General features: G+C 39.4%; 2 protein-coding genes across 2 annotated transcripts in view; one reads left to right on the top strand and one right to left on the bottom strand.

Annotated features, from left to right (window-relative positions):
* PLCH2 (phospholipase C eta 2) overlaps nucleotides 1-14479 on the bottom strand; it is a 116968-nt gene extending 102489 nt beyond the window's left edge. Inside the window, exons 1-2 of the mRNA XM_075773256.1 lie at nucleotides 14157-14479; nucleotides 12194-12314 (exon numbers count right to left, since the gene is read on the bottom strand). The gene's annotated coding sequence lies outside the window, so the exon portion shown is untranslated. The remainder of the gene's footprint in view (nucleotides 1-12193; nucleotides 12315-14156) is intronic.
* Nucleotides 14480-14541: 62 nt separating this feature from the next.
* PEX10 (peroxisomal biogenesis factor 10) lies at nucleotides 14542-20797 on the top strand. Its single transcript, XM_075773247.1, has 6 exons — nucleotides 14542-14723; nucleotides 15027-15107; nucleotides 15596-16002; nucleotides 16792-16967; nucleotides 17260-17395; nucleotides 20168-20797. Exons 1-6 carry the CDS (start codon nucleotides 14612-14614, stop codon nucleotides 20237-20239), a joined length of 984 nt encoding a protein of 327 aa, XP_075629362.1. The 5' UTR covers nucleotides 14542-14611; the 3' UTR covers nucleotides 20240-20797.
* The last annotated feature ends 1944 nt before the right edge of the window (nucleotides 20798-22741 follow it).

The raw sequence follows: 22741 nt of genomic DNA on the forward strand, positions 1-22741 counted from the left end.
TGGCTTTCCTGGAAAATTTCTGGTGAAGATTGTCTGATGAAGATCAGTTACATGCTCTGAAAATACTTCACCTTTGTTATACTAGGAAACACTCTGACCTCTGGGAACAGCACTGTTCATTGACAAAGGTCACAAAATAGCCAAGAGAGCAACTGTATCTGTTCAGACCACATGAGCAAGATTTAAACTTGCTGCTCAGGTTAAGAGCCCTAAGTATCGTGTGAAGTTCCATATTCCCTTAGAAAACAGGGGACTTAAAACCCTACAGGCAAGATAGATATCACTTACAATAAAAAAAAAAAAAGCTGTGCACACCATTAACAATCCTTTGGTCATTTTTATATCACTGTAGTATTTAAAGTTTAACCCCCAAAGACCTGCTTTTTTGTTCAGGGAGGTATCATGTGGCACCCACCAGAACTCAAGCTCTGATATCCTTCCAGAACAGATAAACTGATGCTGTGGATGAAACACACAAAAACTAAGTTATCTCTTAGACCTGAGTAGTCTGATCAGGAAGCAGATCAATAGGATAAAAGAGCAAAGCATTATCAAATGGGAGGAAAAAAAATACTTTAAAGCATTCAAATCTGAGACTTTGGATTTGCTTTTAAACTCTACTGCAGTTCACTATGACATGCTATTCATTTTAAAGAATGCAACTCCATTCACTGGGCAATTCCATTTGAGATAACTTGCACGCCCAGGCATGTTATTTCACATCCAAAGCAACTGCAAAATGAAAGAAGTCTGTTTCAGTACTCTGGAACAAGGGGGTAAGCCCACACCTTAGGGTGTGATACAACATTCTTTTTCCAAAGGGACAGAGCACAGACAGAAAAACACTAGCCTGTGATAGAGCTCTCTGGCAAACAGTTCAGTTAAAAAAAAAAATATACAAGGGGGAGCTGAGAAAAGGCAATCAAGAAAAGAGGACATCAGGATATCTTTCTGGCAGCCGGATGCATTCACCTTACACCCAGAACACAGTCATCCCACTTAAAAGGAACACTTAACATTTGTCAGCTTTTCCTCACCCATCCCTTGCAGCTTGAGCTAGAGCTGCACATGCAGGAGAGCCCTGCATTTTTGCTGAATGATATAACTGAATATTCCTTATGCAAGTAAGGAGGCTTATTATTTAATTGAAATAACTTATTTCAGGCCTATATTGACTGTGTCATATGACTTTACAAAACAAAACTTTAAATTTGCAACAATTTCTATATAAACAGGATAGACTTGTTTGTAATCCCCCTTCCTATTTATCCCAAGCTGCCAAAACCCCTCTCAGTTTCATAATTGTTACTTGTGGCTAGCCAGTTCCCAGACCTATCTGAAATGACAATGGAAACATGGCACACAGCAGCCTCTTGCTTCTCAAGAACATTTGCATTTCTTATTAGCAAGGGAGAACTGGAAATTTTTATTAGAAGAGCAAAGGGAACTAATTAAGCAAGGCTCTAAATCTCATCCAATACAGGTTACATACTACATACCATGAAAAACAAAAAGCCTTAGAGAAGGAATGGGGAGAGGAAGATCTTGTTAGGAGACAGACAGGAATTCACTACTGATGGAAAACTAAGGTTTTACTGCACGTGGGAATTTGTGAGTCATTAAAGAGGGGAGACAGATTATGGGCTACAATGCCATCTGTAATGAAGATATCTATAATACTAATAATGTGAATACTCTTAATTATGTTAGCAGTCTTGGACACTCTCCAGAACCCCAACTTTTTTTTCCCAACCTTATCTAAAGACACAGGAGGCCTATGACCTTTAATCAAGCTGCTTTAGTTCTGTACAGCAGTTTATTGCTGTACTGATCAATCTCTTTGATATTAAGGAATAACTTATGCTGGGGGAATTAAAAAGGAGGTGGCAACACATGTTCTTCTTTTGCAAGTGAGTGGAAAATTATTAGCTTTTTCCTGAGGATGCCTAGTGGGACCAGATACAAAAATCTAAGCAGAGGAAGGAGTACAGTAGAGAGAATAGGAAATAAAATTAATATATCTTGTTAGTTAAATGGTGAGGTAAAATGGTAACAATTTAACTACTGCTAGTGAGATGAGGATATTACCATAAAGCAAAGATTTGGGGTTTTTTTCCCCACCACCCTTATTCCAGCCACCTTTCAGCACATATTTATTGTGGTTTTCCACCACTTATATCATTACTAAGACAAAAAGTTCTATAGCAGAAATAGATATATAACCTCAAATTGGAACAACATGAAAAGCCAATCAGGGTAAATGAAAACCTTTCAGATGCACAGACTACATCCACAGCACAGGTTTAACAACACTGATGACTACATTTTCCAGCATAAAATGGCCAAAACTCCCAGCAAGGGAAGGTACGGCATCTTTGATCTGTATTCTGATTTCACTTCTCTAACCTACTCTGCGTAACTGGAAAGGGATAAGACTTTGGCTGTGTTTGACACAACTGAAAGCCAATAAGCAGGCTTTATACCACTGGAGAATATCAAGCACAGGCACACACACTAAAAAAAGAGCTAATTACACATAGCTTTAGGAGAGTACACAAGAGTATACCCATTCAATGAAAACTGCAAGGATAGGACAATCTAGTATTTAAGTCCTGCAAATGCAAGTCAAGACTATTATCTTTAACTACACCATATATCCCTCTTTATAACATTGTGCAAATACTCCACAAATCTACACTACTTCTGAACATTTGACCTTCCTGAAAGCTTAACACAAAGTAGAAACCAGTCACGACACTTCAAAATTAGATATAATAGAAGAACACGGAAATAATGAAATGACCTTCAGCGACAGGAAGAAAGGTATTGAGCAGAGAGCATGGAATAACAAATCCATGCACAAAACAGAGAACGACAGACTTTGGAAGGATTGTGAAATTTCAAATCCACTACAAGAGACCCTCTCCAACTCTCCTACAACTTAGATTATTTCAAAAGTTTCACACCATAGATTTAAATAAGTGTAGATGCCCAACTTCCTCTGCAATATAAAGCAGTGTACATGCTCCTTCAAACATGATGATTAGATCTCAAATCTGTTTGCTTTGTCCTTAGGGTCACATACTGCTTTTTGTTAAGATTAGTAAAATATTTAAGTACCTTCTACAACAGTTGAGATGGGGAGCATTGAATTCTTTTGGTTTGCAATTCACACTCTGTTTCCAATAAATACTCCTAGAAATTAGTTGATAATAAAAATATTGTTCTGCATGGACTCTCCTAATGCCATTGTCTATAAAGATCATCTTTCAGACATTCTTGAAAGCTTAGTAAGTCACCATCCTAGACCTAAAGATGATCAGGATTTGCATAGCTGGCAACATTTTAATTTACCACAGTAAGAAACCTAAATAGAATCAAAAGCATTGTCTCTCTTCAAGCATGTCTGTCTTCACATCACTCTACTATAAGACAGAAACTGAAAGTGACTGCTTCATGTGTATATTGCAAAGCTTACACTTGACAACTTACAGAAGGCCATATTTTTTCTTCTCAAACTTCCAAACTAATTTCTGAAATAATGAATCTCTTTCTCCATTAGCAGGAAGAGGTCTCATAACCACTCAATCCATTCTAAATTTGTCAAAAGACAGGACAGCAACACACAAACACTAACTAATGAAGTTGCTACAAGGTCGTAAGTCTTCAGGGCCTAATCCAATAAATGTTAAAGTACAGCTCTGCTTCGTTCACCACCTTATCGTGGACTTAGTACTTTGTTAGTCAATAAATAACATTACTTCAACAGTCTCATTCAGACTCTGTCTAAACTCACAGGAGGGGAATAAAGAAGCGGGGTAGGTCACTTCATACTGTAGGCAACAAAAAAACCCCATTGAGTTACTTAACAAAAGATGATCCAAAACCAAAATTGAAGACTGCAATATCCAAGGCATACAGCACAAAATCCACTAGGTGGCTTCTAAGCATAAACAAAACCGCCACACACAGACCCCAAAATCCACACACCAGAGGCCAGCTCTGAGCAGACATTACAACAATTGGTAAACCCCATCTTTAGCAAAGCCTCACTCCTAAGCCAATGCAGTTTATGCAAGTCTTTCTGGCAATTTCAGCCATCTGACAATCTATCTTCAGCTCCACTCAAAGCCAGCTACCTCTGTACAATCCAGTGTGGTCACATCCTTGACATCCCACATCAAGTGGAATATATTTCACTTAGTTCTTGCAGCAATCCCACTAAACAATACCAGCACATAACACATCCTAAAGTTCTCTGGTTTTCACTTTCTCCTCTGCAGGCTATATAGCTGCTGCTTCTAGGCACCTCAATTGCATGCTTCCGTTGTTTCCTCAGGCTTCATTCCTGGCCCCCTTTCTTTTTTTTTTTAAATAAACAGAACATGAATTACATGTTTTCAGTTAAAGGCAGACAAAACTTCTATGTTCCAGCATCTAAGGGCACTAGGAAATCTGGAATAACAAGCTGAGGGGGGTATGGGACGTTGAAGGGGAGAAGAGGCAGGGAGGAGTTTCTTTTAAGCTATTTTATAGTAACTAGTCCTGCAAGGACAGCTATGAAGAGACATCCTCTTAACATCAGATTCAACACAAAAAGTGGTATTGCAAGTTTCTGCATAACAGCCTTTGGCAAACAATACCTGGAGGGGATGGGAACTACATAGTTTTTGCAGCGCTTTCAATCTCTCCCAGGAATGGTAACATGTAAAGCTCCTTCACCTTCCTACCTGATTTCCCTCTTAATTTCTGAGGCAATCCAGAGCTCCCTGGCAACTGTTAAGAGGCCAGAAGATTCTCCAGGAGCCATTCCTTAATTATATGGAAAAAAGTGAGGTTGTGAGAAACAACAGAGAAATGCAGAGCCAGATCAGAAGCAGGTGTACAAAAATCAATCTCTCAAGCTGCATACTGCATTTCTGAAAGCCTCACTCAGCTAGTGCTTTCACATCCATGGATATGAGGAAATTGCACTTCTAAAATGATTTCAATGCTTATTTTGAATTTCAAGCAAGCGTGAGGTAAATGTTATTCTCAAATGGATCAAACAGTGAGCTCATTAACAAGTGAGATCCAAAGGCCTGCAGGCTAGCTTCGAGCAGCTAGAGGCTTAGCAAAAAAAGTCTTACATAGCTCTTCTCATCAATAGAGCCCAACACGTTTGACTCAGAGTGCATATTATTGTGGCCATTTTGCACCTGAGGAAGTTGTTTGTGACATGTAGCCTGAAACAACATCTCCCCATCTAGAACCCCTTCCTCTTAATTTTCTCACCTCTTAAGTGAATACTTCATGATTTTGGTTCAATTCCTATTTGAAAACCAAAGAATTTTTCAAGTGTGGACTCCAGCTACCACTGTTCCTTTGCTAGTCATTATGCCTCCTGCAGAACAACAGAAACCAAGATTCTCGAAATACTGAAACATTAGATCTGCTTGTTTTGATGTCTCCGCTCAAAATTTCTATCAATAATGTACAGACTCACATGCAGTCTGCCAGACAGAAAAACAACAGGAAGGAAAGTCAGAACTTTGCCTAAGCATGTGTAAAGATTTGTCACAGCCTGCAGTTTTACAGGTACCTATCCAATGACTTTACTGTGTACTTACGTGTGCTGAAGGCAAATGCTCCACCCCCACAAAATGAAGGCAGATTAAACAATGAATAAAAGGATTGGAAATTCCCCACAGATTTCAAGTCTGTATTCTAAGCAGTAGTATGGAAGTCCAGGACTTCATAATGACTCGCAGCAAATACTGGGCTGAGATGTTCTACAAAGCAATCACATACGTTATGCTTAGTTCAGGTGCCAAGGAGGGAGAATAGCTGTCCCTTTGGAGAAGGACTTGGCTGCTGTTATACAGGTCTTTTCTTCACTATCATCTGACCCTGAATGCACGGTCTCCACCTACTACTCATTTCACATATGCCATTAAGAATTATTCACAATAAGCAATATACAGGAAGGTTTGCTATCATTTAGCGAGGCTGACGTTATCAATGGGAGCAGAGGTTAACTCACAAATAAGTCCAAGACAGTGGAAGTAAGTGAAAGGAAATTTGGGCATTACACTGGAGAATATACTTTGATAGTAAGATCAGATTAATTTAAGTCTATCATGGGAAGCAGCAGGTCATTTTATAGATAACTAATGCAGAACTGAGATATCCTGGCACACGACAAATGTATCGTGGTAAATTCAGATGATCCTTAGTGACTGAGAGACTGTCTTTACTGAAAAATTGCATCCTGTTACCCACTCAAATTTATTTATACAGTCATTTTCTCAGCTCTGGGCAAATTAACAGGACTAATAAGAACAAATTCCAGTCATATTCACAAATAAGTTGGCCCCTTTGAACTATATTTAGGAATTGAGTGATCTGTACATTTTATTTTAAAACCAAAGTAAGGTTGTGGTGTTCTGAAACTGTGAATACAGAATTTTACAAGAACCCTACACTCTGTATCTTTTAAAAAAGAATTTCAATCTTTTACCTCTACAGTTTTTTTACAATACATGGATGCTATCAACAAGCTCTCACAATGGGAAGGATTTCTTGTAGCAAGCCTCACTTAGATGCTCTCAGACAATTTAGGGTAAGTATGCAGTAGCTTTTAATTCAGCATAAATTACAGAAACGATGAATGTCACATCAGAAGAAAACAAAAGCCTTTTCAGGTAAGGTAAAAGGAGCTTGGCCATAAACTAAAAAGTTACTGGTTTTGCAAAGCCAGAACAAAAACCAACCAAAAGCAAGGAATGACTGAAAGTTTTACAGTGGTCTCTAGGGCGTAAATTTAATAGGTTTCACACAAATTTAGAGGCAAGACATTCAATTGAAAAGTCTCATTTACTCACCAATGAGAAGCATGAGTTAAACAATTCATGTATCTGTGGCCCTAGAAGACTTGTGGTTCCATAAGATGAGAATCTCCATGCGTTGCAAGGACAATCAGAGAAAAAATTAACTTTAAGACTAACATAAGGATTAGACAAACTAACAAAAAAGTGCTCAGATTAAAATTCTCCTGGCTTTAGACAGGAAGTCACACCTTAGGCAAGTGATCAGAATGACAGATTCGGGCTGAGAAGGATCAAAATACAATGCATTATAGGAGCTGATCTTCCCAACATAGTCATTAAATACAAGAATTGGCAACCGCCTAGTGCTTCAAGATTCAGCTGCACAGGTTTACATTATACAAGCATGTATGACAAAAGTAGATCTAGTGAACTATTTTGCTTACTAAATAAAAAAGCCCACTGTTAACTGGTCTGCCACGTCAAATGTATCTATATCCAGCCCTGGTCTCTAGTCTATACATAAACAACCCTCAGGGCCCAGAAGCAGACAATCCAAACCAAGTAATCCACCTACTGAAGGCACTGAAGAGCTCAGAGACAAGTTAGCATTTATCCAACTGTTCTTCACACACTGGTACTGAGGTCATTAGAATGCAAGAACTATGACACCATACAATCTTGCCCGCATTTAGATAACTAGTACATTTCATCAGCAGTCATTGACCTTCCCTCACAGTCCTCTGTCCTTCACTTGAACTAAACAGTTCCTTCAGACCTAATCTTAACAGGAGAAAAAGAATTTTCCCCAGCTAAAGTTTTTTCCCCTCAGTAAGATCAGCAAAAGCTCTCTTAATAGACAAAACTTTAACCAGTTCCTTTTGAACAATGAAGGAACAACTTAACTTTGAGCTCAGTTCTGAAGATGGGATCAATTTCCTATCTCAAACATACCACAGTCAGCAGTGAATCCTACTCCTATTTTATTTTTTAACAGTTGAAGTTACCTCCACAATGAAACAAAACATTATTTAGAAATTATCACCCTTAGGATTTGGGGTACGTTTAAGACCTACATCTAAACTCTGGAGCCCAAGACGTTTGAAGCATAGACAGCACTAGCTATTTGGTCATCCTTAGTATTTGCTATGTCTCTGCAATCGTAACCCACATTTTTCTGCCAGGAAAGAACTGCAAATTCCTTCTCCACAGTCCAAAATGACAAAAAAAGCAGCCAAACGATGCATACCCTTTCGAAGGGTCATTTGTCTGCCCATTCCAAGTTAAGACTTAGCAACTGTTCAGTCACAGAATCAGCCAAGTTATATTACTTAACTGGTATTTTACTTAAATATCTAAAGTTTATTTTACATTCAACTTCACTTATCCAAGTCAGTTTTCATTTTGGCTTGGTGTACCTGTGAAAGCTCAACTCAGGTTATCATTTCAGAATGCACGCACTAGTCTCTTGTGTTGAAGAAAGCAGTTATCCACTTAGAAAAGTCTAAACTTCAGTGACAAATGCGGTTCGCTTCATCCCTGCGAGCTCAGAGAATCTAAAAAACTTAGGACTAACAGAATTCCAAGGTTCCTGAACATTTTTGTGAACAAGAGAAAGCAGGACCAAAATAAAACAGGCATTAGACATCAAGTTCTTTCCATTCTCTCTATTCATCAAAAAAGACAAAAGCAAAAGTAGCAGCAAACTCTGTTGCTATTATAAAGCACTCCCTATATACATATAGAAAGCTATATTTCTGTGGTAGCATATTATAAAATTCATTACTAACTTCTAAGAGTGAGCAAAAGTGTTAAAAGTACACCACAATGATTCCTGAAAGAGAACGTAGCAAATTAAAATAAACCCAAACCAAACAAAAAACCCCACACACCTTTGTCTCTTCTCTCTGGACAGTGCCGACAAGCTGTCCAAGCTTCTTTGCACAGTGCATCGGAACCTTCATAAGCGTGACGAAAAAAGGGAGGAGGGAACTGCAAAGTCTGAGAGCAAAGGCTCCACCCCTGCCTTTTACATATTAAGGGCCCTCAGCTCACTCATCACAAAGCAGCTCTTACAGTCCTTATTCAAACAGTCCAGCTCCAGGGTAACAAGTTCAAAGTGGGAGGAGGCAAAAGGAATCGGAGGGTGGTAACAATCCTGAACAGACATTTCGTTCCTTTTACATCTGCAGAACCTGTTCTTCAGGTTGGAAACTGAAACATCTGCCTATTGCTGTGTTTGAAAGCTGCACTCCAAACCTCTTCTATACTAACAGGTCTGCAGAGGTAAAACCATATTTAATAATGCACAGACAAGCAGCATGTGGGAGGAAAAGTTAATCATTACCGTGCACCGACTTTGTTTTACATTTTGGACTTCCTTATGTTAACGTCAGTGAAACAACTCACTCCTTACCAGGTCTGTTATAAGGAAAAGTAGAGAAGCACACAATAGAAATAAAGTCTGCACAGAAATTTGTCTTGCAAAAGCTTAAGTAAAACGCAGCAGCTAAATTTTAAGAGAACAGCAGTTTTCTGCAGTTGACAATACCAATCAGTATACAAAAAGGAAAAAGACTTTCCTTGCAGATAACTAATTTTGTTGAGAGGTTTTGTCTGAGGGTAGCATGTCCCTACACAGGAATGAACACATATTCTTATTTGGCAGATTATGTTCCCCATTGTACAAAATAGTATTGCCTATAAATGTTGCAGCATTCATTAGCCCACATCCTGTGCATAGCAAATAAAGAAAAATCTCAGTGTAAAACAACACAGAGGGCTACCTTCAGAAGATCGAAACTTTTTACACAGTAGAAACATTAAAAAAATTAAACAAAAGGAAAACACATTTGCAGACACAGATTGATAAAACCTCCTTCAAGTAAGAGGTGAGCCCCAGCCACACTAACACAGAGAAATGCTGCATAGTGCTGGAACAGGAGCCATGTCATGTCACATTCATATGACTATCACGAAAGAATTACCTACAAATCCATTTTCACAGAACAACTCTGCCCTTTGAAAATAATTATTCTCCAAAAAGGAAGTATGCAGAATCATATGGAAGTGAGAAAATGGAAGGAAAGAAGGAAGGAAGGTGTAATTCATTGAATACTCCACACCTGTAAAAAAACCTTTGCTAGTTCACGTTTCCCACCTCAAAAGAATTGGCCAGTGCTCCTCACTTCCACATGATCACTGAACAGTATCATCTTTAGTGTGTATATGTACAGAACTTGAATTTACTACCGATGAGTTTCAGCCTCACTTCTAATGAGCAGACACAAAGCACTGTGCAAAACAACATTTTATAGTCCTTTTGGTTAGTAAGTCCAGTTCCACAAAATAAAAACTAAACCAACATTTTTTCTGCAACCTCCTTAGAGAAAGAGAAATTACGTGACATACACAGAATAAACACAAGTTTGAGTTTAGACTGACACCTGCAGCACAACACTGGCCCTCAACAGGTAGTGGCTTTTATTCCCTTACAAAATCTAGTTACAAGAGGTTTCATCGCATGACATATGGCAGCACAACTACCAAGGCACTAACAGGAAGAACAAAGAGAAAAAAAGTGAAAGAATGAATAAGGCTAAAGTAGAAAGCAAACCAAATGAAAATGAGATGTCTCTCACTAGCCAAGTATCCTGAAATTCCCCAAGAGTTTGCAGGATTGAGTGTTTAATATTAAATTATTTCACCTTGTTACTTCTCAACTAACAGATCTACCTAATGCTTTTAATTTCTTGGTTTTAATTTGCCTGTTTTGTATTTTTTCCTGAATATTCACACTTGTTAACTGTTACTCATTTACAAAGAGCAAAAATCATAGACTACAAAACATTTCCTTAATAAAGAACTACTTAAAAAAAGTCTATCCTCTCTAGAACTATTCATAAGAGCAACTTCTTATCAGTAGCAAGGGTTCCTGCCAAGAACAGATGTCTTCATGTTTCTGGATCAATAACTACTTTCTGGTAATCTCTTCTTATCATGTCTTTCATTTATAATAGAAGTGACAGAACATTAGCTTTTCTGCAAAACAAGGATGTAAAGATCTTAGGGGAAATAGAAGAAATAAAAAAAAGAGCTGCTTATCCATATTTGAATGTGATGAAATAGAAAATAAATTATTAAATATACACATACACACAGAGACACCTTTCCCAATATGGATTAGTTTAAGAAATTTCAAATTATTTATTGCAGCATTTAGTCCTTTCTCCACAACATATCAGAGCCTAACACCATGTTTATATTATGAAAGTCAATGCTACCTTGCATAAAGCTCTTGAAAACATTGGTAACATTGCATACAACTTCCTCCCAAGGGGGAGCGAAGGGGCAGGCACTGATCTCCTCCCTCTGGTGACCAGTGACAGAATCCGAGGAAATGGAACGAAGCTGTGACGGGGAAGGTTTAGGTTGGATATTAAGAAAAGGTTCTTCACTGAGAGGGTGGTCAGGCACTAGAACAGGCTCCCCAGGGAAGTGGTCGCAGCACTGAGCTTGACTTGAGTTCAAGAACCATCTGGATAACGCTCTCAGTCATATGCTCCGATTCGGCTGGTCCTGTGCGGACCCAGGAGTTGGACTCGATCCTTATGGGTCCTTTCCAACTCAGGACATTCCACGATTCTATGAAAACACAGGTCAAGTCTCTTCAATGGTGTATATACATCAAAGCTCTCTGCCCAAAATGGAGAGGTTATTTGGCATGATGCCATCTCCTCAGTTCAGAACAAAAAGAAAACAAAAAATATTTAAAAAAATATTTTAAAAAATTATTTTCTAGATTTGTACAACTGTCCTCCTTTTGAGAGGATAACATATGTTTATTGCCATGCTCAACAGAGCCTCGACCCTTCAAAATATCACAAACCAACCTAACTTTTAGAATATAATAAAATCCATTTAATTTGTCAAGAACAGTCACACACAGAGAAGTTAAACACATGTTTTAACATTCATAGGAACAGAATCTTGGCAGCCTGGAACCCTAGGTGATAAGGAACAGTTAATGTGTGAATTCAAAAACATCAGTAAATAATTAATGAATTGACCCCACAAAACATTGATGCAAACAAACAATGCACACAAAACACTGAAGCAGTTACCACACAGCATTTAAAACTTACAGTTTGAATTTTCAGCTGTTATTAAAGTCAGTTTGGGTTTTCTACCAAAGAAGTAGGAATAGACCCCATAATCAGTTACACAAAGTTATAGTGGACCATAAAAGTTTATTACCTCATTCTTCTTACAGCTTTCAGATACACTTTAACTGTGCTGTTAAAAATAACTATACTAAAGAGAAAGTGGATTATTTATCACACAATCCCCCCCCCCAAATAACAGAATTTAAGGAATGAAAATCTGACCTTCAGAAGCCTAAGCTTATCTTCAGCTTTATAAATAATTTCCAATCTAATTATTAAGTGGTTATTAGTCAGCATTTCAGCTTTCCAAAGAGTCTCTTGAGCTCTTCTTTGGTTTCTTGACCTATAAAACAAGAAAACCCTTTTAAACCACTTCAATAAAGTGGCAACGTTTACCCTGCACACTTAATAAAACATATGCGTCACACAGAGCACAAATGAGAAATTATAGCTAGCACTCTAATATACTTCTCTAACAGTTGTTCACAACCAAGCAGGTATCACCCTAGGCTAAGTTAGTAGCTTGAACAAAATACCATTGTTGGTTCCTAACTCCCCCTAGACCTCTTACATTCCAATTTTCTCAGGTGCAACTGATTTAAGAGATACTAACCTCTTGATTGCTGAAGCAAATCACAGGACACAAGACAAAGGAAATACCACCTATCACACTCAGTGGGAAGATTAAACTACAATTAGGATGCACTTGTTGCACTGCCTGTGCAATTTTGAAATAGTAACCAATTTTTTTATGGTAAGAAAGTTACTCCATCCCCTAATCTTAACCACCATCTTTCCATGTTTAGTATTTTTCTTAACAATTGAGTTGTTGGACACATGAAATAGCATGGAAATCATAGCTCTCTCAACCAAAGTCAAAACATATGGGAGTGTGAGGTGAATTGGAAGCCTGAACAAGATGATCCAAAGATTAGTCAATGGGTTTTCATTTTGTATTTTTAAAAAATGCTATAATATAGGGTAGCAGCATCAAAATTTCATACCAGATGTGAAAATTTCACATTCCATATCCATTTCACATGGGATATTTTCTTATGCAGGTGCTCCCTCTACTGTTTTACTGAAGAAACTATTCTAATGCTTTTCCTTAATTGCATTAATTTTATAGCTACAGATTGAACAATCTGCATTTTCATTTGTGTTATACACCTTTCCATACAGTAGCAAATAAAAATTTGAGTTGCACCTGGAACAAGGAGGGAAGGGATAGGAATGCATTAATAAGTGTAAGATTCATCACAGCTTTACTTCTAATTTACAACTTTCAGTGCAGTTAAATTAGAACTTTGATGTTACAAGCTGTGTTGCTAATAACAGACTACTGAAAACTAGAGGACTACAAGTAGCCAGTTCACCTGTATTTATATTTGTCAGTAGGTAGCCTTTCTTTCTCTCAGCACCAAAAAGAAAAAAAGCCAAATATTAGCTCCAACTCCTTCACATTACTTGCAAGCACTGCAATATTAGTCTGTAAACTCTTCTGGAAAACATCTATCTTAATCCAAGTGAAAGTAGTTTTCTCAAATAAATCAATTACAATGCAGAACTATTTAACTTCCCCTTCACTTAAGCATGTTGCAAAACTTAATTTATAACTACATAACATTAAAATCTGCTAAGAAAAGTGCGTTTTGACAAAAAAATAACACATCAGACTTCAAGATTCACACAGGTAGCAAACATTTTCAGAATGCTGCTACCTTTGTTTAAAAGGCCATTGTTCCATTGTTTGTAGTGAGCTTTTTTTTAATCATTAGTCACACCTGCAACAGCCTCATAGTCGGTGATGTGATTATGGCTGTCTCCATCAAGAGGCCAATAAGCCTTATGACAACAACAGTCACTAAACAGGAGTCCACCTCAAGTCCCTACATAAACTAGCAACTAGACACAACATCAAGACTAATTTATCAGAAACACTGCTGACTAAGCTCTTAACGCATCTTTCACTCATCTTTCTCTCTCCAAATCCCACCTTTACCAGTGAATGAACCACAAAAGGAACCCATCTAGCCGACACGCTGTGGCACGTCCCTTCTGCCCACACAAAGATGCACCTTCCAGCTAGGGCAGGGCTGACACGCCGCACGCCAACACTCCCAGGCTTTCCCGGCGGCTATCGGGGAGCCCGGACTGCCGCCTTCGTCTGGCCCACACAATTTACCTCAGCCAGACGTGGCCCGGCTTTCTCTCGCCCCTCGGGGCGGAGGCGACGACCCCGAGCTAGCCTGCTCCGCGGCCGCGTTAGAAGCGCGCTGGGGGGCGAGGGGTGGGGGGGGGCAGCCAGGGCTGCGGAGCCGCCACTGGCCGGCGGCATTGCGGAGCCCGGGCAATGGCTGGGCTGCTGGGCACCCCCCGCGGCACCCTGGAGCGAGGGGGCAGCCGGAGGGCGGCAGCACCAGCGGCTGTCAGAGCCGGCGCCGTGCGGCAGGGAGAAGCCGCAGCACTGAAGAGACGCAGAGAGCGACCTGCCCCTCACGCGCTTCTCCTCAGCCGCCCGCCCTCCTCGTGGGAGGCCCGTAATGACGCAACATCCCTGAGCCGCCCGGCGCCCGGCCACTGCCCCGCCCCTCGCAGGGATCGCGCCTGCGCGTAGCGTTACGTCTCCCTCCGCGCGCGATGGCGTTGGCGGCCGCGGGGCCGGCGCAGCTGGTGCGCTGCGGACAGAAGGACGAGCTGTACCGGAGCGGGCTGCGGAGCGGGGCCGGCACCGCGCTGCACGGGCTGGCGGGTGATGCCTCCCGCGGGGGTTTCTCTCGATCCCCAGCCCTGCCGGGGGGCTGGGCCGCCGGGCTCGGTGTTGTGGTGGGCGGGCCTGCGGGGACATCGTGGGCGCTCCGAAATCCGCCGATAGCAGCGGACAGCTCCGCGCTACCTCACGGCGCTCGGATCGGGTGATGGAGGGGGGGGACGATCCGTCGCGGGGTGAGGGGGTGTTAAGCCGGAGTTGGAGCGTCTGTGAGGAATTTGCGGAGAAAGGCGTACATCAGCACGGATTTCGTGTCGAGTGACTGCGGTGATCCCTGCCCCTTAGGTGCCAGGAAGTTGCTGGAATGGAGGAAAGAGATTGAACTGCTTTCTGACGTAGCCTACTTCGTCCTTACCACTTTGTCAGGTAATGTGCCTAGTAACTTCGTATTTAGCATTTCTCCTCACAGTGTGAACAATTAGCTGTCTGACCTGGGCAGTACCGCCAACCAGAATGAAACTGCTGGACAGTCGTTTTCTTTAATGCGAGGTTTTTTTTCTATAAATGCCTTTTACTAAATAGGAGATCACTAAACTGTCTGAAGTTTGAGTTCAAATGCAGCCATTTATCAACCCATATATATGTTCTTTTAAAAGCAAAAGTTCCATTTAATAACGGGATGTATGACACTATGAAAAAGTAAAAGCCTAAAACCATTGCAGATACTGATGCTGCAGATGCTGACGTAAACATAATGCTCACCTCATTCAATGCAAAAAAATGCAACTGTTTCTGAAACTCTGAACCGTGATGTGCTCTGACCTGAGCAGCCTGTCACTGCTGCTCAACCATACAGAGAATGATGCTGCAATTGCTCTCTTACCCTGCATGTTTCTGTTACATGCGTTTTTTAGGTTATCAGACTCTGGGTGAAGAGTACGTTAGCATTGTTCAAGTTGACCCAACCAAGAAAAGGGTACCTTCTTTTCTCCGACGAGCCATCTTCGTTTCTCTTCATACTGTAGTACCCTATTGTTTAGAAAAGGGATTACTGCATCTGGAACGTGAGTTGCAGATAGATGCTGATGAGTCCGGAACCTCGCAGAGCAACCCAGCACTCAGCTTATCCAGTAGGACCTTGGTACGAAACTGGATACAGAAGCAGGTCGGGGAGCTTACAGAACAGCAGAAGAAAGCAGTCTTACAAGTTGTGTATGTTCTTAAACAATGCATACCTTTGCTTTGTCGACTACATCTGGCAGTATTCTACATAAGTGGCACTTTTTATCATCTGTCCAAAAGAATCACAGGAATCACGTATGTAAGTGGATGTATTTCTTGTTTGAAGATGGTGTGCACTGTGGTATTTGGGCCTCTTTTGGGATGCCATGTGTGCAAAAGGGACACAGAATTCAGCTGTAGCTGATTATAATATGGGCAGAGCAGACTGGGTGAGAGGGAAATTTTTAATACTGTGTAGAGGGGGTATAAGTCCCTGCAGTCAAAAGGTTACAGCTAATAAATGTGAATGCACTGTCAGAATACCCTATATAACTTCAAAACAGTGTCTAGTCCAGTCTGTCTTCTACAAATACACAAAAAGTGAGAAGTGGCTTAATAAACCCCTGGGAAATACTTAAATATAGTTTTGAACAAAAATCAGTACACATTTAAATAGCATTTTTCTATATGAAAAGCCTAATTTCACATGGTCTTTTCAAAGTATTTTTCAAAAAAAACATCAGCGGCTGGCCCAGAAATGCGTTTAGGCAGAAGACTCCTCAACAATTCCCAGTGTCAATGTGGAAAAAAGGTCTTTTTGCTCAGAGCTACATAACAAAACCAAAATTATTAAAGCAGCAGTTCTGATGGACAGACAACTCAAGACAGCTGATCCTTGTACAAACAGCAGTTAAGTGTAGCCTCACTGAATGAGATGCATCCAGGACACATCAGACATCCTGAGAGACAGCAGGTTGATAAGTCCTAGAAACCTGTCAGTTTTTTGGACAGAAATGAGAATCCAAATCAATGGTTTATTGATATGGGCAGGGGCATAGTTTCATAAAACCACAGTAACAAAACTTCTCTATTTCTGTGAACTACGCAGCTGCATTTTGGAGGACCTCAAAGAGAAGATCAGAGTATTCGATCAAGTTACAAGTTTCTTGGCATAATTTCACTCTTCCATCTTCTTCTAACAATCGGTGTTCAGATGTACAGCTTCAAACAGAAGCAGAGAGCAAGGCAGGAATGGAAACTACACCGCAACCTAGCGCATCAAAAGTATGATGATTTTTACTTATTAGGAAAGAGGTGGAAAGCAGTGGTGGAAAATGTAATTGCTTTCATGAACAGGGAGCAACACTTTGACTTACATTAGAACCTGATGTAATGTAATGTTTGATTAATTCCTCACTGTTTTTAGCATTAGATTTCATCCTTTGCTTTCATGGTTTTGAGATCTTCACAAAAAGGGTTAATATTTGAAGATGGGGTTTACTTTAGGATTGTGTTATCAAGTATTTCTTACAAGCAGTCTAAATAAAATGAAGTAATATATAACTATGTTAATTAGAAATGCGACCAAGGAAAAAAATACTGGGCGCCACTCCCGCTGCACTTTGTGTTTGGAAGAACGGAGACATGCAACAGCCACACCTTGTGGCCACCTGTTCTGCTGGGAATGCATCACAGAATGGTGTAACACCAGAGTAAGTACAGCAGGACAAACGGAGGCTGGAAGGGGTAAATGCAATGAAATTTCTACTTGAAAATACCTGTCAGCCTGGGCATTGAAATAAATACCCTTTCTCTCACTAAGGCACCCAAAAATCCCCACATGAGAGTTTACCAGGACCTATATATTTTATTAGGCTAGAATGACTGTAGATGAAGTAAATAAGGTGAGCAGTTTTCTGTCCCAACCATTGAAATGCAGTCTGACTGCTGTGGCAGTCAGACATTAAGATAATTCCTTTATCTACAGACCTAGGCTATAATTCTGACTGCAGAGAAACAAGAAAAGTGGTAATGTTCTGAAGCCTTCTTCACCTGATTTCCAGTATAAAGGAATAAATAAGTCATGACCAAACTAAGCTAGCTCATATGCACGCTATGTTAAACTTGGATTTTGCTCTGGATTAAAGAAATACAACAGGATTTTCATCCACTAAGGATTTTATAGACATGGTGGAATAACATGTCCATTTATTTTCTCTAAAGAGTGAAAACTGCTTGCCAGAAAAAAAGGCATCAAGTGTTACTTACAGATAAAATCTCTGCCATAGAGGCTATGTCTGTGCTATAACTCGGATGTATTACTGCAGCTGTTTTAGAAGTGAGTGGTGTGATCTACTTAAATTTTCCTATACTGATACTAGTATGGCTGTGGTGGAACAGAATCAAGCAAATACAACTTGTCAGAGAATTTCCCTAAGATCCAAAATCAATCTTGACACTAAAATCAGTATAGCCAAAGCATCACTATCAAAGGCCTGTATTTAAACGCACCAAGGTTTTACCAACACAAGCTGTTATGTTCCACAATAGGTACACCATTTGAAGACACAAACTAGAGTTTAGCTTGCCATGAGCTAGTGCCTTCTTAACACTGACACAAATTGGGAAACATCAAGAGTCATTTCAGATGTGCTTGTAAAGACCTAGCCAATGTTCATCAGTCTTGCCTGAATACTGTCAGAAGCTGTGGTAGAAACCTTCATCTGGCTGCAGGGAAGGAGTAGTAATCTACTGAATTACTCAGACATGTTTTCCAAGGTTGTGAAAATAGAAGCTTTTCTTACTGAGTAGATTAATTTAATCCTTCCCCCCCCCCCCTTTTTTTTTTTCAAAACATCTACCAATTTATTTGGTCCCTCATGTTGTTGGGCATCGATTAAAAACAAGTTGTTTTTCTCATCTAGAATGAATATTAGTCCCCACTTCTAACACCTCTGACAGAAAAATTAAGGAAAAACTTCAAATGAGTTAGCATTAGAAATTGCAGGAAGTAGCTTCAAATAATGTGGAGGCAGTAGAAATTTGAACAGAAGTACATTTAGAAGGCTACTGACCATTTCAGTTGTCAGTTTTCAATGTGAGTACTAGCTGTGAGCTCTGTCTGTTAGAGGGCATTTATTTTAGGCCACTTTTTGCATTGTTGTCCACTCTAAAGCTGTCCCAGATGCACAGATCGGTAGGTAGACAGCACTAAAAATGCATTACACAGTGATAGTTCAGATATGAAAACATCCACTCACTATAATTGCATCTTTACCTCATTCTTTGCCCTAAAGGCTTGGTGACTAATTTACTACTGAGAGAGCAGTTCAAGGTCCATGGTACAGGATTTTTTTGTTTCAGATAGAGACTTAAGCTTGGTTTTTTCTTACACTGACAACAATTGTTACCATTTTAGTAACTTTTAGTCTTTTGGGATGTCCTGACTTATAAATCCTTTGACTCTCCTACTTGCTTCACCAAGCAAAATACAAAAATTTAAGAGCAGTGATTTAGAGAACTAAGAGTATCTTATACAGTCAATATCTTTAAATACTACTTCTGGTGTACAAAAATAAATGTTTCCTCATACTGGTTCTAACTAGTTTTTTCTGATTGCACCTGTTAGCAAAATTACCCAAGGAAGTAGTATTGCCACCCAGATTAAAAAGCCCCACCAAAAAAACACCAAAAGAACTTTTAAGAATCCATCCAGTTTGTTGCGGCTTACTGTTTCAGGAAATGCAGTTAAATAGCAGGTAAAATTCAGTTAAATAGCAGGTAAAAGCACGGCCCTTGCTGGGAAACTACTTACAATAAACTCAGGACAAAGCAACTGAGGAACAACTGCCTGCACTCCCAAGACAAATAAACTGCAATGAAACTGGCCTGTGATACACTTGAGAATAAAAACATGCATAATGCAATGCTAGATATTTTGGGTAAAGATGGCAATAAAGAGACTAGCAGTCTGCTAGTTATAGTTCAGCTGAAAGTAAAAGTAAAGGAAATTAATTTTAGTATGAAGAAGGAAAAAAACCCACAAATTACCTCTGAAATGAGTACATGGCAGCATTACTTAGCAATGTGCAAGGGTAATAGAATATTTGAATAAAACATCAGTGACCATTTGAGTGATTTTACTACACAGGCTTTCTTCCTTGAAGGTGAAAATCTGAGAGGTCACTTTTACCTAAGATGAAGAAGTTACTTCCAGGTGAAGGTGTTGTATGCTGTGTACAATGACCATGGTTTTAAGGTCATATTTTAAGCACCTGTGTCACCTCAAGTTGATCTTTAAATTGGGCTAGCTTAGAATGCTTTACATGATTACTCTTGCATCACAAACTGGACTGAAAAAAAAAGTTTTTTAATTATAGATGCTGATTATTTTCTGGAAGTAGCTGAACAGTAATATTTGTATATTTTTTAAACTTTTAATACAGCTATTTAGTATGTCTATCTAATTTCTTTTCCTTTTGTAGACAGAGTGTCCGCTGTGCAGAGAGAAGTTTCATCCTCAGAAACTGATCTACCTACGTCACTATCAACTGTAAAGGAAAAAATCTATTGTTTCACAACAAGGGCCTCAGCTCCCATACCCTTTATAAAGTTCTCATACAGCTTGAGTTAGTCCAAGAAAAAGACTTTATTATAAAACTGGTAACTGCCTGCACAAGATGGCACTTCATTCCTGTTTTACAGAACAAATCTATTTCTGCCTCTACCCTTCTGTTTCTTCTAACGCAGTTCTTGACCATATTAAAAATATGGTTTTCTAAAAAGTCCTTGACGTGAATCTAATAGTTTTCTTCAGTTTGGAAAAAGAAAAATTTAAATCAGATTCTCATTCAATAAATGTAAGCGTGGATAACGAGTCTTCCAACCTTTCAGAGCATGCTTAAGGAAGTAGTAAAATTCTACTATTTGTAAGACTCCCTTTCTCCTCTAACCTAGTAATGAGTCCATGCTGTAGACTTCAGGGGAAAAGGACAAAAGCTGTACATAAATCCTCACTTAACTGCAGCGGAAGTTCTGATGATAACTGCATGTCATGTACCATTCTGTTTTCATAACAAGGTTAACAATAAAGTAGGTTTCCTTGATTTGACAAACTGTGAATTTCCCTTTGATCAACAGAAGCAACAAATGCAAATCCATCATAATGCAGACTACTCTGCACACTGATAAATTAACATTCAGCTTCCAAACTTGGAGCTCTTCTGTTACTATTAGATATTAAGACTTTTCATCAAGTATTCTAGACATTTAGACTACAGCAATCTAAGAAGTGTTGTTTCAAAAAAGCCCTAGTATGTAAACTAATAGAAACTAAGCTCAACTGTAAAACATTAGTTTTGTAACACAGCTTAAGTTTTGTCCGTGCAATGTTTTCTGCAGTCTAACACAGATAGGGAAGAAGCTGACTTCAGCCACAAGACCCTCTCCCCTCTTTATGGCAATAGGGCTATTTCAGCTAAGCCAGTATTTTAGAGTATAAAGGAGGAGGGATTCAGCAACATCACCTCGTCAAGGTTTATTCCCATAAGTTATTATTAGTTCAGTTATACAAATATTTGGAGCAGCAGGGAAAAAGAAGACTGTTAGTTGTTAACATATCTTGTCATTCTTGCATGGTAGAAAGTGTACAAGATGAATTTATTTGTATTCTTTAAATACAGATGGGAAGAAAAAGCTGGATGATCCACTCTGTGGTTCGTGAGTTACAGTTTCAATAAATCTTTCACAAATGGCACTGAATATGGACTTGGGGTGGCAGCGGGAAGCGTGCTACGGTAAGAGCACTTTAAGATGGTTATTTGTACTGCAGAGATCCTGGTTAGCTAGTTAACAATTAAATCTCCGAGTGTTGTCACAGAAACTCCAATAAAGTAGTTTAACTTTTCATCGTATCTACAAATGCCAGAAAAAATAGTTGCTGGTAACACATCATCATTACTGTAACAAAAGCGATTTCCAGAGCTGCAATACCATCCCTTTCTTACACCAGAAACCTTTCACGCATCCCTCACCTATTTAAAACTGTCAAGGCAACAGTGGAAGAAAAAAGGTCCATTATCACGAATCAAAACACGACTACCTAAGAAAATCACTGCCTGATCTCCTTACTAAGGAAAAACATTTAGGTGCACATAGAAACAAATAAGAAGCAATTGATGACTGCAAAGTATCTGTGAAGTTGTCAAGCCAAGTTTTTCACACATTAATTTTTAGCACTTGGAAGTGATAAAAACAGAGCAAAAGTTTCACAAAATGCCATCAAACTTGGCTGGCTGTTGCATGCCAAGAGTCAGCTAGGGAACTACACCATTGTCCCAACATCATCTACAATCCATATTTCAAATCTGTTAATCCCACTGAATGTAGAGCACCTATGCCCACCTAAGAATGAGAAGGCATTAACCTCAAGCTGCCACTAAGTTCAAAATTAAGTGGAGGTAAAAATTGTCTAATTTGCAATGCATGTCATTAACACTCTGTTGTTCAGTAGGAGTCATCCTAGTTGCTAATTTTAACATTACTAAACATCATATTCTCTCCCTGATTTGCCCATATTATTCAGAAACTCCAGCAAAGTTGAAGGCAGCTTCTCCAAGCCAGAGCTTTCAGATTTTTACGCAACAAACTGCAAGCATCCGTGACTGGTACTTTTATAAGGCCCTTTCTGGATACTGTGTTCCCATAATTTTAAATTTTGACATTATTGGTTTCCACACTGCTAATAACACACACACAAACGAACAAAAAACAATAGGTCAATGCAAACTAAAACTACCTCTCATTTCCCCAGGATGACTGAAGGCTGATTCCAGAGCTCCATAATGACTTCATTTGACAAAATCAGATGAAAAGGTTCCTACATATATTTTTCCAGTTAGTTGTCTGTTGAAGTTGTCGCTATTCTCCATTCAGAATCTTCAAAGAGCTAATCTTTTCCTACTTTCTGCAAGTGAATGCTCCCTGAAGAGTTGAAAAAGGCATTGCATGAAGATAAAATGAGGGTAATTGTTATTGAAAAGGAGTCATAAATACTGTTA

Source organism: Balearica regulorum, chromosome 21 (assembly GCF_011004875.1).
Source record: "Balearica regulorum gibbericeps isolate bBalReg1 chromosome 21, bBalReg1.pri, whole genome shotgun sequence".
Lineage (NCBI taxonomy): Eukaryota > Metazoa > Chordata > Aves > Gruiformes > Gruidae > Balearica > Balearica regulorum.

Bases quoted from the DNA above. Each gene is read 5' to 3' on its own strand.
- PEX10 (XM_075773247.1), top strand. From the start codon at position 14,612: ATGGCGTTGGCGGCCGCGGGGCCGGCGCAGCTGGTGCGCTGCGGACAG. The intron at 14,724-15,026 runs GTGATGCCTCCC...CCTGCCCCTTAG, and splicing joins CGCGCTGCACGGGCTGGCGG to GTGCCAGGAAGTTGCTGGAA. The intron at 17,396-20,167 runs GTAAGTACAGCA...TTCCTTTTGTAG, and splicing joins CAGAATGGTGTAACACCAGA to ACAGAGTGTCCGCTGTGCAG.